General features: G+C 43.3%; 1 protein-coding gene across 2 annotated transcripts in view; it reads left to right on the forward strand.

Moving 5' to 3' along the window:
* The first annotated feature begins 345 nt into the window (after positions 1-345).
* Positions 346-26,383, forward strand: part of LOC136857265 (uncharacterized) — a 425,663-nt gene continuing 399,625 nt past the window's right edge. For both annotated transcript variants that reach the window (XM_067135774.2, XM_067135775.2), the window contains exons 1-2: positions 346-1,194; positions 1,482-1,590. In XM_067135774.2, coding sequence (XP_066991875.1) covers positions 728-1,194; positions 1,482-1,590 — 576 coding nt within the window. In that variant the 5' untranslated portion in view covers positions 346-727. The remainder of the gene's footprint in view (positions 1,195-1,481; positions 1,591-26,383) is intronic.

The following is a 26,383-nucleotide window of genomic DNA, read 5'->3' on the forward strand; positions in this document are numbered from 1 at the left end:
AAGTGATATGAATAATTTAAAATGGATTCAATTATGGCGGTGCAGACATTTTTTTACTTCGTTGTGGCTCGTTGACTTCAATGTACCGCTTGGCAAAAAATATTCATGTATAGAACAGATATGAGATGTATTGCATGTCATACGGTATCCTCTTTGCCAAAGATTCTTCTTTGGTGCTTATTTTAGGTGCATTGCTACATGCACACTCTTCAGATCTTCTCTTGAACTGGTGGAGATGGAGAAGTCGATATGGAGAGTCGACGTAGTGTACGTAACGAGCGTTTCCGCTTCTTCAATTTAGTTGCCTACTTTGCCGCCATTCCTCAGTTTGAAGCTGACATTCGTAGTGTGAATGTGTTGATGGTTCTGTTCTTGAGTGCGCGTGACGTGAACAATATTTTTACTTTACCTGAGAGATGTGATCTCTTTAAACAAATAATTTGAGCTTTAATTATAGTACAGTAGTTTCATTTGAAACTTTGATATATGACGGTTTATAGTTAGCGTCAACAAAGAAGACTCGTTATGTTTTTGTGTTACTGTTTTGAGTATTTGAATATTTAAAATGTATTTTTATGGACCGCGTAATTTAAGACATGGTTGTCAAATGACATTATGTTAGTCTTTCATAAAACTGTAGAAATTGACTACAGTCGACCGTTTATTGTGTTGTGTTTATTCTGTCATTGAGTATGTACTGGAGATTCCTCCGGATTCATGGTAAAATATGACCGACCTGTTAATCCAGTCTGTTACTTCAAGAGGGGATACATTTCCTCGTGCATTACTGGATGGTTGCCGACCATCTGTTGTGGCTCGTTACAGTAGATCTGGCGAGTCATTGGGGGTTGAATTAAAACATAGCAAAAGTGATGATTTGGTTCTCCAAAGTTCTAGCATTATTACCCCAGATATACAACATGTTAGATGTGACTCACCCATACCGAAAACTGGATGTGTTGTGTACGAGGATGATCTAGTGTCAAAACATGTTTTTCCGAAGGCAAAGTATTTTAGTGACAGTGAAGCCGAAGTGGACATTAAACCAAGCTCATTGGATAGGACTGGTAGGAAAATTTCTGGCGAATATTCTACAGATTTGCAAAGAACCCCTAGCCGTCATGTGGGTCTTTATGACCAGGTAGATCCTGAGGATAGCATTCGAGATATGATTACAGAAAATGACTTCTACAGGTAAATATTCAGTTAGATTTCTGCTTCCACATTGTAGGAAAAAAAAAAAAAAGAATACCTACCAATTGTACGTGGAAATGTTATAATGGGGGTATCATTACTTGAAATATTTTAATATGTACATTTTTTCTTGTGTTCGGTTGTAAAGTATTGCAGCTGTTCATTTTAGGCTACTATTTAAATTGGCCATACCATCAAAATATTTAAGAACTACTTTGCTAATTTCTGTAAGCTGTTTCATTGCATTGTTAGTCTGTTTGAGTAAAACATTTATTTACTTATTTCAGATTTGTGTTGTTCAAAAGACATTATGACAAGTATTTGCAACTTTCCCGGAAGTATGAAGAAGCTAGGAATATAGCATACTATCTTGAAGAAAAGTACCATGAAATTAAGGTAGGATGATATTTTTCAATACATTTATTGTTAGTGCTCTGAGATATTGTGTATGAGAAACACTACTATGCTTTCTGGGTTGTTTGGTGAAGGGCCTGTTCAGTTCAGTCTTTTATTAACACACTGTAGTTAGGTTCGAATAGCTGTGAGCTTGTATTCGGGAGATGGTAGGTTCGATTCTCTCCGTCGGCAGCCCTGAAGATGGTTTTCACCGGGCGAGTTGGCCGTGCGGTTAGGGGCGTTCAGCTCTGAGCTCGCATCCGGGAGATAGTGGGTTCGAATTCCACTGTCGGCAGCCCTGAAGATGATTTTCCGTGGTTTTCCCATTTTCACACCAGGCAAATGCTGGGGCTGTACCTGAATTAAGGCCACAGCCGCTTCCTTCCTATTCCTAGTCTTTTCCTGTCCCATCGTTGCCATAAAACCTATCTATAATATCAATATAAATGGTCTGTTATTGGACGGTAAGCACTAGCCATGCATCTTGGTAGGTGTGCTAGGTACCAACTGATGAGCCCAGCCTAGCACACGGGGGCAAGGCGCTGGCAACCGGGAATGAGGTAGCTGGAAAATGTATAATGTCCAATAATGGACCATTGATATTGGTGTTGTAAATTTACTCATTTGGAACAAATACTTCTGATTCCCTGTGGGAATGGTTTTCCATGGTTTCCTATTTTCACACCAGTCAAAGTCTGATTTATGTTTTCAGGACTAACTAATAAGATAATAAGCCCATCATATTGATAATGAAAGGATGAAGGAGTGTTCCAGTCCCGTGAAGGATTTAGGTATCGGATGTGGGGTGGGGAGCATAATGGCAGGAAAACAAAGACCTTTCATAGGCATTGTAAACCTGACAGTATACTATTAGGCTTGTTAGTGAAGATACCTTGACTAAAAGAGGTGGGTCATGAAAGATGGAAAGAGTATGCAGGACAGGAAGTGTTACAAAGTAAGGCCAGACTGAACTGCAGCCCTGTAATTGCCAAATCTATCTTTTGTGGTAAGCATTAAGACCCTGGAAGACATCCATTTGTTCTCTCCACAATTGCTGCTAACTTATTATTATTAATCATAATGAGTCTTTTCTTTTGATAATATTATGGTATACATTTTATTTTACATGTCTAGGATGTAAATAATCTATGGTTTTTTGTAAATATTGCAAGGCTTATTTACTTTGTTAGATGCAAATCATTTCATGAAAGAACAGCATGAATGCAGACCAAGCTCTGCTAAATAAATGGACAGACAATAAGATATTTACCATTACTTACACTGAATGATCGCTTTACCTGATAATAGGTTGATCCTGCTGTACTAGTGATCATGGCTTGCAAACATTGGGAGACCGATTCCGCAAGGTGTTGCACGTCACCCATGTCCAGTCCAAACCATGCCTACTGCAGCATCTCATGCAGTTAACACACATTACACACTCCAGCATGTCCCAGACATGTTCGATGGGGTTACTGGCTTCCTGGAAATATGGGTGCAGATTGTCGGATTACAGGTTCCTGTAGTCTTGACTCGAAAGTGTGTGGTACAATAATGAATGGCCCTAGAGCATACCAGGAGATCCCCAGACCGCGACACCACCATCTCTGGCCTGTTCGACGCACATGGTATACCATAGGTTATGGTATAGGCAGGAGAGGCTGCCTCATGCTCTTTATGCAGGGTATGGACTCAGCCTTCCGAATGGTGCTGCAGAAAATGGAACACATGACTCTAGACAACCCTCTTCCAAAGCCTTTCTTAGTCCACCGTGAGGTGTTCTTTTGTGATGACGAGGTGTCAACCGGGACACCCTTTTCGGTCTACGCCTCTGAAAACTGAGCTGACACAAGGTACGTTGCATAAGTTGCAGGGTCATTGTGGAAACTGGTCATACCTGCCCACTGTTGTACTGGTTGGTCAAATATTCCACTGTGGAGAATCATTGTTGTGATACCATTTGTGACATGACACTCGCCTCTCTGATCAGTCACTTGTGGTCAGCCTAGTTTGTTCTTCTGGTTGATGTCCACATTTACTCCAATCTGGTTTCTCCCTCATTATCATGATAGAGGAACAGCTATCAAGAGCATCTACTGTTGAGAGACTGGTACCACACCTTCAGACCCCAGTTATCTGCCTGTGGTCAAATTTGCTTACTTCAGGGATGTGCAGAGGAGGGGTCAGCTCATTCTGTGAGCCGTTTGTGACACCACCCCCTAGTGCTATGTCATTGATCACAAATTGCCATCCCTCATGTGTTCCTAATGAAGCGAGTATTTGTTTTAAAGTGGTTCTTTACGTATATAATACAAAAATTCTTTAAAGATTCATGCTCATTGGGGGTGGTATTATCTAGCATTTGGTAGTGTTGATACATTTTTGTAATTTATCGTTTTAGAGCAGTTTGAAGAAAAGCGTTGAAGTAGAGTTCTTTCTGATAAACAGATGTCTTGTTATAATATTAGTGTGAAATTAAAATCACATTTGCAGAGAGCTAATAATAAGTTAGTAAAATAAAAATGCATGAAGTAAAATTCTAATAAAACTTAGTAGTATGAAGGAAAAGAAAAGGAGTTTTATTTTGAACTGATATAAGCTAAAGTATAATGTGTCGTGAGCATAGGTGCTGGCAGATGGACCGACATGCTAAGTGGAACTTCATTAGGAACACCTGGCGGATGACAGTTTGTAACCAATAAAGCAGTACTAGAGGGTGACGTCGCTAGCGATTCAGAACAAATCGGGGGTAGTGATCTGCACAGGCTCAAGCTTAAATTGACTAATGATTGTGCGGGCTTGAGCTTGAAAGAGAGACAAACAAATTATTTTTTAAATCTGTGGATTATAATTAATTTTTAAAATTGTATAAACCGAGCTTGATAGCTGCAGTCGCTTAAGTGTGCATGGTATTCGGGAGAGAGTGGGTTCGAACCCCACTGTTGGCAGCCCTGAAGATGGTTTACCGTGGTTTCCCATTTTCACACCAGGCAAATGCTGGGGCTGTACCTTAATTAAGGCCACGGACGCTTCCTTCCCACTCCTAGCCCTTTCCTATCCCATCGTCGCCATAAGACCTATCTGTGTCGGTGCGACGTAAAGCAGCTTGCAAAAATTGTATAAACGTATTTAGATATGCCTAATTACTGTACCCAGACAGAATTTGGAACAGCAAACTAATGTTGATGAGGGGATATGTCCAGAATAGCAGAATTATTTACCATCTCTCTATAGAGCGTTCTTTATATGATCAGTTTACTGAAGCCATTTCAGGTGCTCCAACAAATGTGAAAAGAGGTGTTAGAAGCTTTGTCTCAAATCATTGGCAGCCCTGAAGATGGTTTTCCATGGTTTCCTATTTTCACATCAGGCAAATGTTGGGGCTGTACCTTAAGGCCATGATCGCTTCCTTCCCACTTGTAGCCCTTTCTTATTCCATCGTTCTGTAAGACCTAAATGTGTCGGTACAGTGTAAAGCAAATTGTATCTCTGATCAGAATTACATAATTATTGTTTGCTACATTTTAAAATGTATACATAGGCCTATGTACATTCATCATTATGATTTAATAGTAATAGTGTCCACACTTCCAATTACTGAATATTCTGCATAAAACTTGGGTTCAGTTCAGATTGGACCAGGCCTTCAGAACTCTACTTGCGCAGACTTCTAACAGAGGCTGCCATATGCTTGTCTAAAGCAACATTTCAGTGAAACCTGCTGTGTATGGGGCTCTGAAGTAAACCGATGGTCACTGTTTCTTTCCCAGCAAAGGTGCATTCATGGAAAGAACTTCAGTTTGCAATACAGTGTAGGGGATATTAACCATGTTGGTTGGTGAAGGGTTGCTTTCTTTGATGAGTCCTGCTTGTTGGCATGTTGGCCAGCAAACTATGGAGAATGAACATCATTCAGCCATTGCTCTAAGAATACGAGTCGGTGGCAGCAGTGTTATGGTCGGTGAAATGTTTGATGGTACTTTGGGAAGCGTTTCACATTTTTTATGGTATTCTCTGGGATCACTCGTATGTTTAGCAGGTACTCTTGAACAATTTGGTTATGAATTCAGTCTTTTATATCACATGCACCCATATTTGCTGATTGTCTTCCCTGGTGCGGGTGGGATTTTCCAGCAAGACAAAGCGATGTCACAATTCTAGAAATGTCTTTGAGATTGTTTGGAAGAGCTTGGCCAAGACTTTTAGGTACTGGCTGCAAACATCCCCAGACTTAAACCTTATTGCATATCTATGAAACTGCCTTGATTGTAGTGTTCACCATGCATCCCTCTGCAGCTTCTGTATACACTGCAGGTAGCACGACTCAGATACATGCAACAGTCTACCAGAACCTTTTTGATTCTCTCCCACCCCATGTAGCTGCTGTTCATGCTGCACATGATAATTGCTCTGGATATTAACTGGTGGTTTATAATGTGATCTTGTATAATGATAATTTTAACCGTGATCAATTCATAGCGGTCTAGCAAGTGGCACATGCTATATTGCATGCGTGCAGCACGATGCAAAAAGTTCTATTTGTTTAAAGTAGTTATGACCAAATTAGGTATTATTAAAAATGTTTACAGGTTTGGTAGGCCTATACTTTTAAAAATCTAAACAGTTCTATAAGATAAAACTATTTTTATATGTTTAATAAAAATTAATATATTTAGACCAAAAAATATGCCATCCAAGTGTCGGTTTTCATTCAGTAGTTTGTTCTTGTTTATTTGTATTTGAATTTCATTAATTTACAACTTACAATGATGAAGTTATGAATTAAACAAATAGGTACTGCATAAAATTAATTTGTTGACAATATTTTGAATTTTGCAAAGTTACTTATAACCAAAATATATCTTTCATTTAGTATAATTAACAGCATTATATTATTTCAATAATGGTGGTAAAATAGGTGGCCACTTTACATATTTTGACTTGGTTATATCTTCACTCTCACTCTGTTTTTATCAGCCTTTAACGAATTAATTTTTCAAAAGTTGTGTAGATGACGACAATTCTTTCTTTTAGTTTTGTCATATCAAATATTTCCTTTTGACATTATTTTGTAAGGAATAATTTTTTTCATTACTGTTTTTTATGTCCGCCTCCGTGGTGTAGTGGTTAGTGTATTAGCTGCCACCCGAGGCGGCCCGGGTTCGATTCCCGGCTCTGCCACGAAATTTGAAAAGTGTTGCGAGGACTGGAACGGGGCCCACTCAGCCTCGGGAGGTCAGCTGAGTAGAGGGGGGTTCGATTCCCTCCTCAGCCGTCCTGGAAGTGGTTTTCTGTGGTTTCCCACCTCTCCAGACAAATGCCAGGATGGTGCCTAACTTACGACCACAAACGCTTCCGTCCATCTTCCCTGTCTATCCCTTCCAATCTTCCCATCCCCCCACGAGGCCCCTGTTCAGCATAGCAGGTGTGGCTGCCTGGGTGATGTACTGGTCCTCCTTTCCAGTTATATCCCTCGACCCAAAATCTCACGCTCCAGGACATTGCCTTTGAGGCGGTAGAGGTGGGATCCCTCGCTGAGTCCGAGTGAAACACCAACCCTGGAGGGTAAACGGATTAAGAAAGAAAGACAATTTTTGATATTGTTGTGTAAATATACTGTAGGTATTCTATAATTGGTGCTTTGCTCATACAGTAAAAGCTTTGATAAGAAACGGTTAGTTGCCTGTAAATAGCGCTGCAGTGTGCGAAACACCATAGGTCTGTGTAACGTGTGCGAAGTTCATTACCTCTGGGTAGTACCATAATGTGTGGAATACCGCGAGTCGACGCTACTTTTGGCTAGTACCACAACATGACAAATAGCATGGTTCTATTTTCCTAGCGATAAGTACCATTATGAGGGGCCGATGGCCTGGATTTTGGACCCGTCTTAACTACATCATCGATTCAGTATTGTGTTTAGAAGCAGTCCTTTGGTCAGTTAACGCTAGTTTCTGGGAATGTGGGGCATTACGGGTCGGATCCACTGATTTTTTAACTTCATATCCATTCATTCTTCGTCGAATTCTGGTCAGTGGAGGATAATAGATTTTTAAATTGTCATAGCATTTCGTACCATTAGGGGCCGATGACCTAGATGTTAGGCCCCTTTAAACAACAATCGTCATCATCTGGGCGTTTGTGATCGTAATAATTAATATACATCTTCATTGATGTACAACACATCACACTACTAACCATCACAGAAACGTGCAGTAGTGAGTACAAATCACCACATAGGGTTAGAGTGAGTTGAAACCCGAATTTAACCTCCCCGCCCCCCGCTCGGCTATGTCCCTGGCTGTATGCTTCCTCGTTAAAACATATGAATTGTCCTCGCGTTCTTCCAGCGGTCTGCCCTCTCCAGTCCTCGCGTACGCGGAGGAGAGAATTTACGGTGATGACGTTCACGTGCAGGTATTATCGCAAGGTGCGGTCCCTCTTCATGTTGAGAGAGATCCGGGTAATCATGTTCGTATATACACTCGCCATGTAATGAAGAAGTACTGAACTTAATTGATGTCAAGAATATTTGGAGATTGCCACCCATAGTAAATTGTAACTTGTTCATGAAACATGAATTATTCGGATGTAGGCTTACGTGTTGTCTGAACGTTACTGTATGAGTAATGTAATGTGTTCTTGAAATAAACCTTCAACGTATTAGGTCGTGCTCGGTACATGCAGTAGTACCGAAGATATGTTGAGTACAGAACAAAAATTGCCAACTGGACATCAGTAGGATTCGAACCCACAACCGTCTGATTTCGCGTCGGATGCTCTTACCAGTTGAACTATAGTGACCTATCCTAGATCATATTAAGTTCTGTTGGACAGGATCTAAGCTATAGGGCCGGCACTACCGCCGTTACAACTGTAGAGTGCGCGTAAATCTTCCGTTGGGGGCCATTTCAGTAATCATTAATTTCTTAATCACATTGGAAGAGCAAAACTCCCGTATAGGAACACAGGAAATGTTTGTGGCTTAATGTAGGCCACATCGAAGTGGTTCATGGCCCAGCACGATATGTCGTGATGTCAGTAGACTTTGGCTATTTCCGAAACCATCCTCGAACTTTTGCGTAAGTTCTTTTATGAATTCTAAAACCCACTTACCGTACCCCTGAGGATGGTTTTGTGTGGTGTCCCATTTTCACGCTAGGCAAATGCTGGGGCTGTACCTTGAGGCCACGGCTGCATCGTTCTCAATCCTTGCACTTTCCTGTACCATCGTCGGCGACAACCTGAGTTAGTGAAACTACTTGCAAAGGGGAAATAAAAAAAAAGAAACTAAAGGAATAAATTATGCCTATGGCCCTTACGGTTTACCAAGATCCTTGATCTTTTTAGTCTTCTGTTCAACTAAATGATTAGCAGATGGAGTGTCGCGTGCTCAGCGTGACAAGTTTCTCAGCCATATTATTTGGCTTTGTTGACCGGATTCCCTGTCACTTGTTTCCGGTAGCTTCCCAGTTTTCTCCACGAAGTTGAGTGAGTCCCTCCCAGACTCCAGACCAAGGATTAAAATTCTTTGGGAGCCGGAAATAGAATACAGGGCCTCCATATGAGACAGATATTCTCCCTACCCTGTATGGAGTATCGCTTTTGTTTTTAATACCCGGTTATGCAACAGGGATCATAATTATTAGAATTTGTTTTGCCTGTTGGCCAGAGCTCGCTTTGAGGCTGCTCTGTTTATTTCGGCTGTCGAGGTACAGAGATGTACTTTTTTCATGTCTTCGTGAGCTGTTTCAGCCCATCGTTGCTTTGGTCATCCCTCTGGCATCTTTCCGACGACTTCCCGCGTTTTAGCCCACTTCTGCACTCGCATCTCCCTCTGCATTCAGTCTGTTTTTCAGTCGATTTCCGTACATTTTATCGTGGACCGGCTCAGTGTTAAATTATTTCCTCGACTGTTTTGGAAACATAATCAGATCTCGTGACATTGGCTGACCATTTCGGAATTTTTGTTTCCATTTCGTTGAGTCGAAGTTCTTCATTGTTCAGTTGCACTTGGTACCATAGAGTTCAGCAGGACAGACTATGATGCAATAGATATTCGATTTTAGATGGTCATCGGCGATCTGAGGTGCTGTCTGTCTTCGTACATCACTACATTAATGCTCGCATTAACTTTTCGTTGTATTGACCATCATTAGCTGTCGTATTTAAACGTCACTCGCGACAGGCCCTCACCAACCAGGATCTCGGTACCGCGAACGGAAGAGGTCTACCAGTCTTCGGTGGAGCTTCCAGTAAAGGTGTCTGAACTCTGTGTGGGGCGGCCTGACAGTAGCTCTAAAATGCTTGATGACAAGTAACAGAAGCTGGCCTGAAGAACAAATTGTAACAGCTCTATAAATACAATTGGGATCACCTCAGTGCTTAATAATGGATTAATAATGTTGCTAGTTATATCCGGCTCCTGGACTGAATGATCAGCATAGTGGTCTTCGGTTCAGGAGGCCCCGGGTTCGATTCCAGGCCGGGTCGGTAATTTTAACTGTCTGGTTAATTCCATCTTCGTTTACAGACAACATAGCACACTATCACCACTTCAGAAATACGTGATAGTGAACACATCCCTCCACGTAGGGTTGGATTCAGGAAGGGCATCCAGCTGTAAAACGACTTATCCATGCATAGTGCTGACCCCAAGTAATGGGGAAAGGTCAGGAAGAAGAATAATGTTGGTTATACGCCGCATTAACTACATTTACAGTTGTCGGAATATTGTCCCGCATGAGTTCTTTTACGTGCCAGTAAATTACTTACACGAGCCTGGCGTATTTGAGCACCTCCCGAGGAACTGATGGCACATGCCATTTTCCCAGTGTTGTTACTGATGATTCCCGGTTATAGTTAGACTTGATTTCTCCATCTAGTGTATAGATATATCCAGGGTGGTCTGGGACAACGTGAACCGCGTATATGAGCGTTAGAGGGTTGGTCATACTGATAAATAATTTGAAAGCAATAATTGGATATCTCGCACCGTCGTCATTTTATCAGCTGCTGAAGTTAGTCAATTAGATCGCTTCGCGGGCGAATTCACATGGTTTTTGCGAGGCGGGGTTGCTAAATCTGCACGTGACTGAAGACCGGTTTGAGAACACCAATTCAAGAAACAAGACCTTTGCCATGGGAGGGATTTAAACATGGAGCTCCGAGCTGACAGTATCGCGCCATAGCATTTACGCTACCGTGACACCGGCCAAAACCCACGGTATTTTTGTATTTGATGCTGATTTCTCGGCATGGCTATCAAGCCGGTCATAAGCCAGGTGCAGGTTCAGCAACAACGCTTCGCAAAACCCATTTGAATTCGCCCGCGAAGCGATCTAATTGGCTAACTTCAGCAGCTGATACATTGCCAACGACGCAAGATATCGAATGTTTTTCAGATTATTTATCAGTATGACTAACACTCATATACCAGGTTCATGTTGTTTCCGATTATCCTGTATACACTATATCCACTATGGTTATAGGCCACAGTCGACTCCTTCCACTTCCTTGCCCGTTTTCATTCACCATCATTTTCATCATCTTTCGCTCCTTAACAGGATTAGCGTCAGGAAGGGCATTCGGCCGTAAAACATGTCAGATACATTCATCTCGCCTGGACCTCGAATCAAGAAACGGGGCTAAGGGGCAGACATACATACAATGTATACTGTGGATAACTTTCCAGCTTCTATATTTAACATATGAACCCTGCTGTCGATAGTCCTGAAGATGGTTTTTCGTGATTTCCCATTTTCACATCAGGCTAATGCTGGTACTGTACCTTAATTGAGGCCACGGTCGCTTCCTTTCCTGTCCCATCGTCGCCACAAGACCTATCTGTGTCGGTGCTACGTAAGCAACTTGTAAAAAAAAGATACTTATGAACACTGAATAGACGTTAGCATACATGTAATGCTTCTCGTATAACAATGCTGTACGTCCCACCAACTACTTGTACGGTTTTCGGAGGCGCCGAGGTGCCGGAATTTAGTCTTGCGGGAGTTCTTTTACGTGCCATTAAATCTACTGGCACGAGTCTGACGTATTTGAGCACCTTTAAATACGACCGGACTGAGCCAGAATCAAACCTGCCAAGTTGGGGTCAGAAGGCCAACGCCTCAACCGTCTGAGCCACTCAGCCCGGCAAACATATCATGCGGGGGCGTGATATACAGTATGTACTCTCACAATACGAATTACGTCACAGCGTTTTCCTGGGAAGGTCGAAGTATCTTAAAATAAAAAGTTCTGTTTTTGCTCTCTCTGATCACCTGTACAAACCGGTAGGAACAATGGCAGGAGGGTACTCTGAATGAGGAGATAAAGAGGCTAAGTTATGAATGAACATGAACTCGATGGATGAAACGATACGCAAAATCTGGCCTTAGCGGTGGGTTCATGTGATGCGAATGCAGAAGGATAGGTTACCTAGGAGAATAATAGCTGAGGTCATGGAGGGCAAGAGAAATAGAGGGAGACCAAGACGACGATGGTTTGACCCAGTTTCTAATGATTTAAAGATAAGAGGTATGGAGCTAAATGAGGCCACAGAGCTAATTACAAATAGAGGATTGTGAAGGTGTTTAGTAAATTTACAGAGGTTGTCAGACTGAATCCTGAAAGGCATAACAGTCTATAACGAAGATGTACGTACGCGTGTTTGGTCTTTCTTATCTCTAATACTGATAATTTTGCTCATCCTTGTGACTAATCTAAATTAAAAAGCATGTTATCCAATGGAATATTTTTGTTTCCAGTTTGTTTGCCTTTATCTTAATACTAGCGAACTGTCTTTTGTTTTTAATCAAGCTTTAGTTTATTAGTCAGTTTTCAGTATTATTATTTATATGCTCCTTTCCAAACCTATTCCAGTGTTACTTCTCTCGTATTCAGTTATTAGCTTATTACACATTTCCGTTCTGAGATAGCAGAAGGTTATTTTGAGTTGTACATTTCAGAAATTTTAGGGATATTAAAATATATCTCTCGTTCGCCCCTGTGGTGTAGTGGTTAGTGTGATTAGCTGCCAATCCCGGAGGCGCAGGTTCGATTCCCGGCTCTGCCAGGAAATTTGAAAAGTGGTACGAGGCCTGGAAAGGGGTTCACTCAGCCTCGGGAGGTCAGCTGAGTAGAGGGGGTTCGACTCCCACCTCAACCATCCTCGAAGTGGTTTCCCCTAGTTTCCCACTTCTTCAGGCAAATGCCGGGATGGTACCTAACTTAGGGCCACAGCCGCTTCCTACCCTTTTTCTTGTCTATCCCTTCCAGTCCTCCCATTCCCCCACAGCCCCTTTTCAGCACAAGTGAGGCCGTCTAGGCGAGGTGCTGGTCCTTCTTTCAAGTTGTATCCCCCGATCCAAAGTCTCATGCTCCAGAACACTGCCCTTGAGGCGGTAGAGGTGGGATCCCTTGCTGAGTACCAGGGAAAAACAAACACTGGAAGGTAAACGGGTTGAGAAAGAGATAAAATTTATCCCTTGAGGATTTTTTTTTTTTTTTTTTGAGACGATGGCTAAAAATTCTCTGAAGAGAATCAGTTTGTCTCTTGCTTTTGTTTTGTTAATTTCCCTTCACTCTTTAGGTTTTAGAGCATGGACTTGTTTTTATCTATCTTCTTATCTGAGGTTATGATGTGTTCCAATTATTTTCCCTTTGTCATTACATGCATCGCGATAACACTGTGTACCATACGTCTTCTGTGGTTATACTTTCCCTGTCTACTTTCTACAGGCATATTGCATCATAAACCTTATCATTTTGATGAGCAGCCACTGCATTCTCTTTATCTGGAGTCAGTCAGTATTTAAGAAAGAACCACAAGACCTGAAATAAATACCACCACTTTTCTGCACAACGCAATAGCGTATGAGTAGAGGCAGTGTTGAATTGCCAGCTATAGCAATCTAAGGTACCAGTATTACAAGTAGCAAGTGTAGGGTTATTCCCTGGTTTGAACAGTAGAGCATATACAGTTCATTAATCGTTTTCAGCTAGATCACAAGAGCTCTATCATTGCCAATATTTCCATTATGGAAATGATGTAATCAACTTTGCAGGATCTATTAGTGCTGCAGATATTGATATTAATTATTGTACCGGTGTTAAATATCCCTGAAATAACCGAACAACAGGTCTGTGAAGAAAAATATAGTACGTGATTGTGAAGTCACGCGAAAACTTGGTAGATAAACTTTACATGTTTACAGAGTATCAATTACGTTTATCTGCATGCTATTTTGAGTTTAATTTTATTGATCATTAATAATGTCGAGAAAGTGTTATTTTATTTAGTCGACAATAAATAATAGCTTTCATTCTTTTAGTTTTGTATCCTTTCAAGCGTCGGGTTAACTCTGCTCTATATCCTCTTCAGTCCTGATGTATCATTTGGGATACACTGAGTCATTCGTTCTCTGTAAACAGTATATGCTATACATATGCCACACGATTACCATAATTTCTTTATTTAGTCCATTCCAATGTACATAAAGTAGTATATTAAAAATAAATCATAATTAAACAATGCGATAGAAGAGATACCTACGTTTCCTAATAAGCTTCCACGTTTAAATATATTGACTATTACCAGTCATTCTATCACACTATTGATCTTTTTGAAATAATCCTAAGTGTGTTGAAACTTGGTATGCCAGTTTTGGAGCTTAATGGATTATAGTGGTAATATCACCAAAATATGCTTTTGTGCTGAACTTGGTCAAGATACAGGAGTAACTGAAATTATAGTTAATGTGAGTGAAGAAATGCAGGAATTCGCATGAAAAAAGGAGAAAAATCCATTAAACAACCCATTAGATTCTTAGTTAATTTACATTTTTAACAATATTCGGTAATCTATGTAGATACCGGTACCATTGGCATTTGAGGAAAATTGCATCAGATTTCTTCTGTGGGCTAAACAAGATACATACCGGATCTATTCAGGCACAATCGCTTCATTTCTGCCACTGTTTTCGCCTGTTTCTGTCCTTTTCTGTACGTGAGTCCAGTTACCCCATGAGACGAAGAGGTCTTCCTTGCCCAGCTCTTCCATCCAATCGTATTTCGCTTTCCTTTCTCCTAACATATCTGTACCACTTCAATTGACGTTCTTCAAATATTGCACACAGCTTCTGTCTTTACAGCCTGTTCTCGGGCACATCTTTCTGGTTTTCCTGCGGTACAACTTCAGAGACTGTTGACCTAAAAACGTCTTCAGTAACTTACTAACTTCTCTTGTTATGATGTAATATATTTTGCCACTAAATTTCTCTTTTATGAAATTAATGTTCGCTATAATTATATGAACTAAACGTTATAGTCCATTAATAAGATATCGCTTTCATTTTTGGAGGCTTTTTCATTCTGTTGCATATCTTGAATATTAGATTATATCTTGGCGTGGGGAATCGTTTAAGATGTATTGGCCAGATATGTTTTTTACCGATCACTCGCGTAGTCGGAACTATACCCAACATAATTTATGAATTAATGTAATATTGATGGCCGGTCCCGCATTCTATGAGTAGCGTGCCTGCCTCTTACTCGACCCCCTATGGGTGGGGGACGCAGACGAAGAATGCACTCGCGGTATCCCCTGCCTGTCGTAAGAGGCGACTAAAAAGAGCGACCTAGACGCGGAGGATTGTGGTTTGGTATAATGCTTTGAACCCGCTGTGGATGGGAGGGGCAGAATACATTCACAGGTAATCCCTGTCTGTCGTAGCAGGCGACTGAAAGGGCCGTGTGGCCTTGGTCTCCTCTTTACTTTTTATTGTTTTTTGAAGGTTAGTTGTAGACAGATTCAAAATTCTCGATGTGCGTGCTGCTTGGAGATGGGCCTCCTACGTGTGCGATTACGCTCTAAAGCCTGCGCAGTGACCACCCAGGGATCGGCAGGTGGGAACGTCATGTACCCTTGCAGTGGTATCCGCCTGAAAACACAGATCCACGCACAACCGAATACCAGGACATATGGGGTTTTTTTTCACTATATATATTTAGTGCCCTTTACATGCTATGGGGTACATGCTATTGCGGGTGATTGGAGGAAGGGAGCCCTAGTGCTCATGGGTTCAGTCATCCCGCATTAGGCACCGTCCAACATCGGACCCCGGGCAATACCGGCTACGACCAGTTGGATATTGCCTTGGCTGCTTTGTTCGGCTACAGAGACCCGTGATCGGAGTTGGTGGCATTCGCGGAGGATGATTTCGGGCATGGCGTCGAAACCACTTCCAGCTGCCTCCTCAGGTAGTTCGCTACCAAAGACTTTAACATTTGATTCCCTAAGTGGGGCAACCCCTTGGGAACAAGCGCAACGTATTAGTCTGGGTTCCAGTTTCCCTAGGTTCCTGGTTGCTACCAAAGACGTTGCCTCGGGTGCGTTTGTAGTTTCCTTCAAATTGCCAGTGTTGCAAGAGAAAGTCAAGGTAACAACCTATCGTTGCGATGTGAGGCCGTACATCCCGCCTCCTATGCGATGCTATCAGTGCCAGAGATTCGGACACATGGTATCTTGTTCGAATCCATCTATGTGTGGTACGTGTGGAAGAGAAGGTCATGGCTTGGAAGAGTGCACAACTCCATATAGGTGCGCTAACTGCCCTGGTCTTCATTCTCCTCGAGCTCGGTTCTGTCCGTTATACCTGAGTGAGAAGAAGATCCAGGAGATTAAGTACCTGGATGGTCTTTCCTACTAGGAAGTGCGCCGTAAGTTTAATTTTCTGAACGCACAGGCCAAGATACTAGACTTATGCATGATAGCACAGTCTCTCCCAGGTTCGTCAATTACAACTGGAGCACCTTCCCAGAAGATCCCTGCGCCCAAGGCGGCAGTTGCTCCTGTAAGCAACGCCGCAAATAGAAAGAGCTCGAAGGCGGGTTCATCCCAGCCTTCGACCACAAACAAGTCTGTGCCGGTGTAGATTTCTTAGCCGGCACAGCAGGGGAAGAAGACAACGTCTCCTTCCCTCTTGAGGTCGGCGAAAGCATTGCCTAAGCCGGCGGAGGCGGCATCGTCGACCAGGGCTGGAAAATCAACCTCCCAGCCCATATAAACAAGAATCGGCGGCAGGAAAGAGGAGCGCCCTACAAGGCGTTCTTTCCACCTCTCCTATGAATGGGGTCTCACACCCTCCACCCGGAGGGTCTGAGTCTGCGCCAGCGGGTTTTCGTCCTGGAAAACCTGCGCGCTCTCCTCGTAGGAAGAAGCCCCGCCTCCGAACTACGTTGTAGAAATTCAAGGTATGCATCTAACCTCGTCAGGTGTCAAGGTGATGCACATGGAGCATTTATCTTTGGATGGGGATGTGAGTGTAGTCCACACCCACACTTGGCACTGTTACAATGGAATTGTAACGGTTACGATATGCATCTTGCTGAGTGCGTCAGCTCATTAGCGAGTATAAGTCTGTATTCAAGAAACAAATTTTAGACCAGGTCATCATAGGTCTTGAGAAATTTTCGACTATACTCGACAGAACGACATTATTCTGACCGGGCTTCCGGCATTTTTGTCCGGTCTGATACCTACAACGAAGAGATTCCACTAAGAACCCCACTGGAGGCTGTAGCAGTTCGCCTTCCGCTACCTGTCATTGCAACAGTGTGAACTATTTATTTTCCACCAGGCCAGCCTCTTCATATAAATGATGTCACTGATCTTATAGATCAGCTTCCAGCTCTTTTCCTCGTATTGGGCGATTTCAACGCCCATCACACCATATGGGGCTCTAAAGCGTCTTGCCGCAGGCGAAGGGAGTTGGAAACATTAGTAACAGCTGGATTTATGTATTTTGAATACAGGAGAACAAACTCATTTCAGTGTACGTTACGGCACATACTCTCGCATAGACTGACGTCTATAGGTCGTTCCTGGTTCCTGGTTCACCTGTTTCGGTGGAATACACACGATGATCCCTGTGACAGTGACCCTTTGATCATAGTTCTTACTTTCTTGAAACAGAAATCCGTCAAGGTTCCTCCTCGATGGATTCTTAAACATGCTAATTGGCCAAAGTTCACATCACTAGCTGTTAATAACGGCGTGACCAGGCGGACCGTTGACAGCGATATCAATTACATAACACAAGTTATTCTTGCTGCTGCTGAGGAGTTCGTTCCCTCTTTTTCAGGTACTCCTCGCCGAAAACTCGTTCCTTGGTGGAACGAAAGAAATTGCAGCAGCTATCAAAGAGCTCCGTCGCGCTCATAAATGTTATCGTAGGCTGCCTACTCTGGCCAACTTAACATTTAAAAAACTCCGCGATAAGGCGCTAGTTCTTATTCGCCAACGTAAGAAAGCTTCGTGGGAGAGATGTCTCGTCTATGACGTCACATGCTCCATCTCACGTGTGGACCAAACTTCCATGTATTTCAGGTATCCAAGGTTCATCTTCTGTACCGGGAATTTCCATTGCAGGCAGTATTGTCACTGAACCACTCTTGATTACTAACCGTCTAGCTAGTCATTTCGCGGATGTGTCTGTCTCCGGGAATTACCATCGTGATTTCCCCGCTCTGAAGCGGGAGGCATAACGTCATTACCTTAGTTTTGCCACTCAAACTTCCTAGGACTATAACGTACCCTTTACAGAGTGGGAACTCCGCAGCGTCTTGGCGCTTTACAGGGACACTTCTCCTAGATTAGACAATATCCATAACCAGATGTTGAAACACCTTAGTGAGGGCAGTGAATAATATCTCCTTCGAGTGTTCGACTGAATGTGGATAGAGGGTGAGTTTCCATCTCAGTGGCGAGAGGGCATAGTCATTCCTGTCCTCAAGCCTGGAAAAATCCTGTCTCACAAACTGCTTGTGTAAGCTATTTGAGAGGATGGTAAATCGCCGACTTGTGTGGTGTCTGGAGAAACGCGGACTTTTGTCCGAGTACCAATGTGGTAATCGAGCCGATCGCTCGACCACTGACCACCTGGTACGCGTGGAGAGTTCTATCCATGATGCATTTCTCCGCAAACAGCATTTGGTGGCTGTTTTCGTTGACTTAGGAAAGGCCTATGACACCATATGGTGATATGGTATCCTTTCAGTCCTGCATCAGTGGAGATTCCGAGGTAACTTGCCGGCATTGATTGCGGATATTTCGTCCCTCCGGCTATTCCGTGTCCGAGTTGGGAGGGCATATTCGCAATACCACGTTCAAGAAAACGGAGTCCCACAGGGATCGGTACTTCGTGTCACTCTGTTTGCGATTGCCATCAACGGTATTGTCGCTGCTGCTGGTTCGGCAGTAATACCGTCGCTATATGTGGATGATTTTGCTCTGCATTATAGCTCGCGTAATATGGTAGTCGCAGAGCGACAATGACAGCAAGCTATTAGGAGAGTGGAACAGTGGACCTTAGAATATGGTTTTCGGTTTTCCACCGCAAAGTCCTCTGTTGTCCACTTTTGCCGGAAGCACACTCTTCAAGCGGATCCTGAGCTTTTCTTAGGGAATGTTGCTCTTCCTGTAATTGACACTTAATCGATTTCTTGGGCTCCTTTTCGATAGAATATTGTCGTGGAAGCCACATGTGCTGCAGTTAAAAGTGCAATGCACCAAGAAGTTGAATATCTTGAAGTTTCCCAGCAGCACTAATTGGGGGGCTGAGCGCATGGTGCTCCTACGATTTTATAGGGCACACGTATTATCCAGGTTAGATCACGGCAGTGCAGCATATGCATTAGCAAGGCAAAGCGTCCTTGCGCGCCTGAAGCATCCACCACAGCGGGGTTTGGTTGGCGACGGGAGGTTTTCGTACAAGTCCCATTGTTAGCCTGCCTGCTGAATCCGGTGTGCCGCCTTTAAACCTGAGGCGCCAGAAAATGCTTATGTCCTGTGCTGAAAATTTGCGGCAGATGCCACTTCACCCAAGCTATCCTTGCGTATTCCATAATGGAAACCGTCAGCTGTACGATGCTTATCCACGAGCAACGCGGCCGGATGGAATACGCTTGGAGAGCAGTCACAGATTGTTCGATGTACTTCCGGTTCCTTGCCTTGTCAGACAACTAATTGGGGTACCTCCGTGGATAATACGACGACCTGAAATAATCCTGGATCGGCACATGGTCCAGAAGGAAAACACGGACCGTTCGATTTATCGGAGGTTCTTCCTGTCCGTTGTTGGCCGGTATCCAGGTTCAGTAGTTTACACGGGTGGTTCGAGGGCAGAAACGAAGGTGGGCTTTTGCGTACGTAGTCAACAATGATAAGTTTCGTTTTGCTCTCCCGGAAACTGTAGTGTACACAGCAGAGCTCTGTTATCTGTGAAGCTCTGCTGTACGCACTGTCCGATGAGCGCCGACACTTTCTTCTGTGTACGGACTCCTCGAGCTCGCTAGTCTATTGATACCTGTTTCCTTCGGCACCCGCTGGTGCAGCGGATCCAGGACCTGTTGACCGGGTGTTTGTATGCCGGCACCAGTATCACGTTTCTGTGGCTCCCAAGCCACACGAGTGTAGAGGGAAGCGAGTTAGCAGATAAGGCTGCCAAGGAGGCAGTTACACTGCCCCCGTTGCATTACAAGGTTCCAGTAAGTGATATTCGCTCTCTGCTGAGACGTCTGGTTATGTCCTGTTGGGAGATGAAGTGGCAGGCCACTCCACTTCCAGATAAGCTGAGAGTGATTAAAGACACAACGAAGGTATGGAGGACTTCCCTTCGGGCTTCTCGGAGGGAAGGAATGGTATTATGTCGTCTTCGGATCGGCCACGGTATAGTCACGCACTCCTATTTACTGAAAGGGGAGCGCTCTCCGGTGTGTACTTGCGGCGACCATCTTACCGTGGTACACATCCTTACGGAGTGCGTGGACTTTGTCGATCTGCGTCGTAGGCTAAAACTCCCTCATCCCTCGAGATGACGAGCAGTCAGCAGACCTCGTCATCCGTTTTATGAGGGATAATGGTGTTTTTTTAATTGTGTGTAGTAATGTCCTTTGTCCCAGTGTATTTGTGTTAGCTGCGCTTTTATCCTGTTGACTCTATTTTAGTTCGTGTCTGCGTATTTTAATGTGTTACTTCAACTTCTAATTTGAATTATATATATACTAGCTTTATGTACCTGTGTTTCGCTACGGGATTCTCGGAAAATGTGACTTTGTGGTTTTCCTAACTGAAGTCAACATAGGTCATTACAAAAACGTCAGTAGGAAAGTAGCGATTAAAAGTAATGTTGTTACATAAAATAATTGATCAAATGAAAAACCGCACATGATCTCACTTTTAGTGAACAGTACTACGGTGCTGATCTAAGAGTCGAAAGATCCAGAGCAGGAATGACCAGGTCGTACACAGCCGTGAATACTCCTCTACCATCATTCCGTTAAATATGCACACTTCTCATTCCAATCCGTGCCTCAGAGTAGAGATTGAATGCTATGATGAACTGTTACGTACCAGTAGTATCAGAAAATTTATAAACCAGAGGAATGGCATGCTAAAGAAGAAAGTTACCTAACTCCCCAGCTACTTCCGCCAATATTCAGGCAGGCTGTTACACTCGGTACGACCGGGCGAGTTGGCTGTGTGGGTAGGGGCGCGCAGCTGTGAGCTGGCATCCGAGAGATAGTGCATTCGAACCCCACTGTCGGCAGCCCTGAAGATAGTATTCCATAGTTTCCCATTTTCACACCAGACAAATGCTGAGGCTGTACCTTAATTAAGGCCAATTACATTTTAGGCCTTCCCCCAGACTACCATTTCACTCAGCTTTAATTAGTTACGGCCTAGGTTACGGCGACATCCCCCGACTTTGCGATATGAATTCTATTCAGCCGTTTTCTCGTGATGCGTGTACATAGAGACGGACAGAAATTACGGAAAATTAAAAAGTGCATTTCCTTACTGTGGACACGACTGATACATAAATACCATCCTTTTAAAATTCTGATCAATATACAGACAAAACTCTTATTTTATATATATATCTGTACTTCCAGGCAATGCCTTATTCCATTGTTCCCTGTATTTTCTACAATTTTATTAGAAAATAAGGCATTGCGAATTAGATCTAGATCCACTGATTGTTTTAATCTCGTAATCATTTTTCATCACCATTTATTTTAAACTCTAGTCAGTGAATACATTTTAAAATGTTAATTATTATATCATGTCGTCCATCTCGTACCATTAGGAGGCGATGACCTTAGATTTTAGGGCCCTTTAAACAACATCATCAGCCTCTTACTTGGAGGCCGCGAGTTCGATTCTCGCGATGTTAGGAGTTGTTACTTGGATCTGCTGGTTTGGGTTCGAGGTTCCGTCAACCTACGTGACTACATATGGGCGAGGGGATGCGGACGAAGAATACACCCACGGTATACCCTGCCTGTCGTAAGAGGAGATTACAAGGTGCGACCAAGGGATGATTAAGAACCATGAGACTACGTGTGATTAGTACCATGGCGCGGGGAACACTATAGGTCGCCTTTACTTGCGAGTAGTACCACTATGTTAGGTACACAATAGGTTTGTGATTGGTACAGCAGAGAATGTGGGTTTATTGTACCTGTGGTTAGTTCGAGTATATGCGGAACATCACGGGCTTACGTTGTCTATGATTTGTGCCATTACGTGACAAACACCACGGGTCTGGACGTCACTGTGATTAGTGCCACGATATGAGCGACACCGTGTGTCTGCGTTGCCTCTGATTAGTACCCACTATGCGAGGAACACCACGCGATAGTTCGGGTCCCTGTGATTAGTACACCTAGGAGAATAACACAATGTGTTTGCGTTGCCTATGAGCGGCGCCATTATGTAAAAAAAAACCACCATAGTTCTGTATTACCTGTACGACGTTACATTACTTGTGAGTAGTACCATAATGTGTGGAAAACCGCGAGTCTACGTTACTTTTGATTAGTGCTGCTAAATGAGAAATACCATAGTTCTACTTTACCAGCGATACGCACCATTATGATGGGCCGTTGACCGATTCAGGATTGTGCTTTGGACGCAGTCCCTTGGTCAGTAATACTATTGTTTTAAGATAGTTTCACGGATGGTCGGGGCGCGGGTGGGGGGGGGGGGGAGGCATTGCGGGTCGGATCCACTGATTGTTTTAAGCTCATAATCATTGCTGATTGTCTCTGAGTTCTAATCAGTGGATCGATTTTGGAATTATTTTTATCTTTCAGTATTGTGAGTTGGATCCGCTGATTATTTTAAATTCAGATTCATTCATTCTTCATCATCGCGTTTTGATTTCTAGTCAGTGGATGAATTTTGGGCTTTCAAATTGTCATTATGTTTTGTCTCATTTCGCCCCATTAGGGGCCGATGACCTAAATGTTAGGCCCGTTTAAACAACAAGCATCATCATCTGCCTACGTGAGATCAATTGAGAAGTTATCTGATGGTGAGATAGTAGCCTAGGTCTAGAAATCAAAGAATAACGCCTGTGAGGGTTCGGCGTGCTTGATCGTGCGTCACCTCGTAATTTACAGGCTTTCGGTCTTAGTTGCAGTCGCTTGGTACCCCAGTAGAACCGTAGCGCAATTTTCTTTTTTGTACTCATAATAAAAGATCAGCAACCTTCAAATACGCAGATGTGGATTGGGTGTATCGACTTTCATTTGCCGATGACAATTTTTACATTTGTTGTAATGTCATCTTTTCGTGTGTGTATTTTCCTGACAAATGAAGGGACAGTACGTGTGTTTCGACATTCGTGTACTCAATCCAGTCTGGAATACATGGCTGAGTACTGCTGCTGCAGCACATATTTGTTCCGTTTTGGTACTGGATGAGACCACTCGGGGTTGAAATGTTGGAGAGATTCTAATAAGATCCAAGTTCGACGCACAGTCACTTCGTTCATTCAAATTTATTTATTAATTAATTTATTAAAACCATCATGGTTTCTTCTGTGCGTGTACTTCATTCCAATGCTTTATTTCAAGGAAGTCCCGTCTCCAGTCATCAAGCCTCAGTTTGTTCAAGAAGGGTTCGCCGGGCAGGATCAAGTCGATTGACCGCTTGCGGGACAGCCTTGGGTCTCAGAATCTTTAGGCGGGGGTTAGTGAGGCGGGCAGTACTGGCTCGACTCCACCACCAGGCAACAAGGACGCTCTCTGGGCTGTCATATCTGACGCTACGACTTGACTATCGTCTGATCTCTACCTACATGTTTGGAGAAGATGGTGGAGAATAAGGGTTTCTCTGGTTCTTCTGTTGAATGACTGAAACATTGACTTTTCAGGGCCACGAAAGCACGCACAGTTATTAAGTAATCAGCAAGACGAAGAAAAATTCGGCATAATAAAAAAACGTAAGGACTAGAATTCTGGGAATCGCTGTCCAATATATTCCCCCACAACTTCGTTACCCATTCGACAAATCTACTCATTGACGAAGGTGGGATGTCCAAGGGCAGTTCTGCCCCTAGTGAAATTCGCGCAACTTAATAAGACGTGCATTTATCAAGTGTCCATTGGACGATTGTATGTCGAAGGTCAGTTGATTGCGTAAATCCGCATTGAAAAAAGACGGAATAGTGAAAATATCGCATCTGCTACGGTTCATGTCGTCAATTGTGCCTCATTCGTAGTCCACGCACATATTCTGAATGCGAGTTGCGATTGATTTATTAAAATTCTTGCGGCTCAGTAAATCTGTATGAAACAGTTTTAACGCTCTTCTCATAAACGCCGAAGGGAATTTTTAGGGCTGTTTCCCATCCAATAGTCAGTGATATTTCAGTACGGTATCTTCGATGTGAACCCGACGGGATCGTCTTGGTATCTAAGAACGGGACCCATTTACCTGTAAGCCTCACTTACCGCCGCCTCAGTTGCAGTGGTTTGCATGTCCACCCCTTGGTCCCGTTTCCTGATATGGGGTCGGGGATGAAGTGAGACGGCCGGATGCCCTTCCTGTAGCCAACCTCGGTTCAGCAGCTAATGAAGGTTAACTGAATGATGGTGAATGGAATAGGGTAGATGGAAGGAATCGGCTGTGGCCTATGAAGACCTGTCACAGCATTTGCCTGGAAGTGAAAAAGTGAAACCACAAAAATACCATTCTTAGGACGGCTGACGGTGGGGCTCGAAACCACTCGTTACCCGTATGCAGAGTGCCGTAGTGCGTTAACTCACGTGGCCACTCCGTTCGGTACGCATTATTATTATTATTATTATTATTATTATTATTATTATTATTATTATTATTATTTGTACTTAAACCATTACTTGTTGTAGAACTTGTTTTGAACTTCCAACTTACGAAGTCATCTTTATTAATTATGTATATTCTTTCAGTGGGAAAATACATGGAGATCTAATATCCTTAAATTCTCAATAATTGAACCGTGTCACAATGCAACCATAGTCCTGTTAGGGATCACGAGCACCGAAGCCTCTCGTGGGACTTGTCGGTGGCACGAAAACTCGGCTTCCTCCTTCAGTTATTTCTCCTGTATATTTTGTTTTTCAGTCCCTGTTCATCTCCTTCCTGGCCTTTTCTCGTTTACTACGAGTCAGAACTAGTTGTGGATTATCCCCATGTGGGTGGGGGTCGTAGAATGCATCCACGGTATCCCTTGCTTGCCGTAAAAGGCGAGTAAAGGGGGCACCAGGGGTCTGAACTTTGGAGCATAGGTTGGCGACCACGGTTCCCGTAGCTGGGTCTGGCATTGCTTCCACTTGTGCCAGGCTCCTCGCTGTCATCTTTCCTAGCTGACCTCCCTGGGTCAACTCTTGTTCTTTTCCGACCCCGACAGTAGGAGGTTTCCGAGGCCTAGGGAGTCTTTCGTTTTCACGCCCTTCTTGGCCCTTTTCTTTCTTTGACCAATACTTTCAGTTTTCCAAATGTCGGGCCCCTTCTTTTTTTCCCTGTGATTAGTGCTAATAGAGGATGGTTGCCCAGTTGTACTTAAAAGAATAATAACCTAAAACAATAATCACCTCCACCGCTAAATGTGGAATAAGTCCATTTTACTGCCGACATTCTTCCTGACGCCAACCCTATGTAAAGGGATGTATTTACTATTACGCAATTCTGTAGTGGTTGTGTACTAAGACGACCTAGACACCCCGACTCCAGAAGTAAGGGAATTAACCAGACGTGGGTAAGAAATACGCAGAAATACCGAAGGTCACTATGATGACTATTCAGCCAAGTTTTGTAGTCCCTATTGCTGATAGGGAAACATGCTCTTTGTTTTCCTCCTGAACCTTCATCTACGCTGACTGACATCACGAGTGCATTGTTCGGGCACCGCAACGTCATCGACTCGATTTCGCATGCACTAGGTAGGTCTATATCTGGCTGTTGACAATGCCCCTAGTCCTATGTACGAAGTCTCAACAGAACGTTAGGTATTAGTGCGGAATACTCCTTTCTAACGAAACCGTATTAGGTGGTCTTCAATATGGATTGTTGAATTCGTTTGGCCTGCGTCATCTCTCGAAAATAATGAGCAAGACATTAACCCAGGTTATTTTTGGTGCGTTGTTAGTAGTTTGCATGTTCATCAGTTATTGGTCTGCAAAGTCGAGTGTAAAGCGGTTTCGAACTTTTTGTAAGTCCTAGAGAAAGTTTTTGAGTTGTATGCGAAAGCGATTGTGTTCCTTGCTACACGAACTGAATTCTAGCATCCTGATAGCATCTAGATGTTTGCAGCCACATGCAGCTGGTAGTGTCGGGTTCTGTATGTGTTCTTTCTTACGGATCTCTCCTTGGAAGATCCGGGGGCAGGAGATGTTAATTTTCTGCTCTAGCGAGCTGTACCGTTTTCAACGTGTATTCACTTAAGAGTTTTGACTCATTTCTGCC

This window comes from Anabrus simplex, chromosome 1 (genome assembly GCF_040414725.1).
Source record: "Anabrus simplex isolate iqAnaSimp1 chromosome 1, ASM4041472v1, whole genome shotgun sequence".
NCBI classification, from domain to species: domain Eukaryota; kingdom Metazoa; phylum Arthropoda; class Insecta; order Orthoptera; family Tettigoniidae; genus Anabrus; species Anabrus simplex.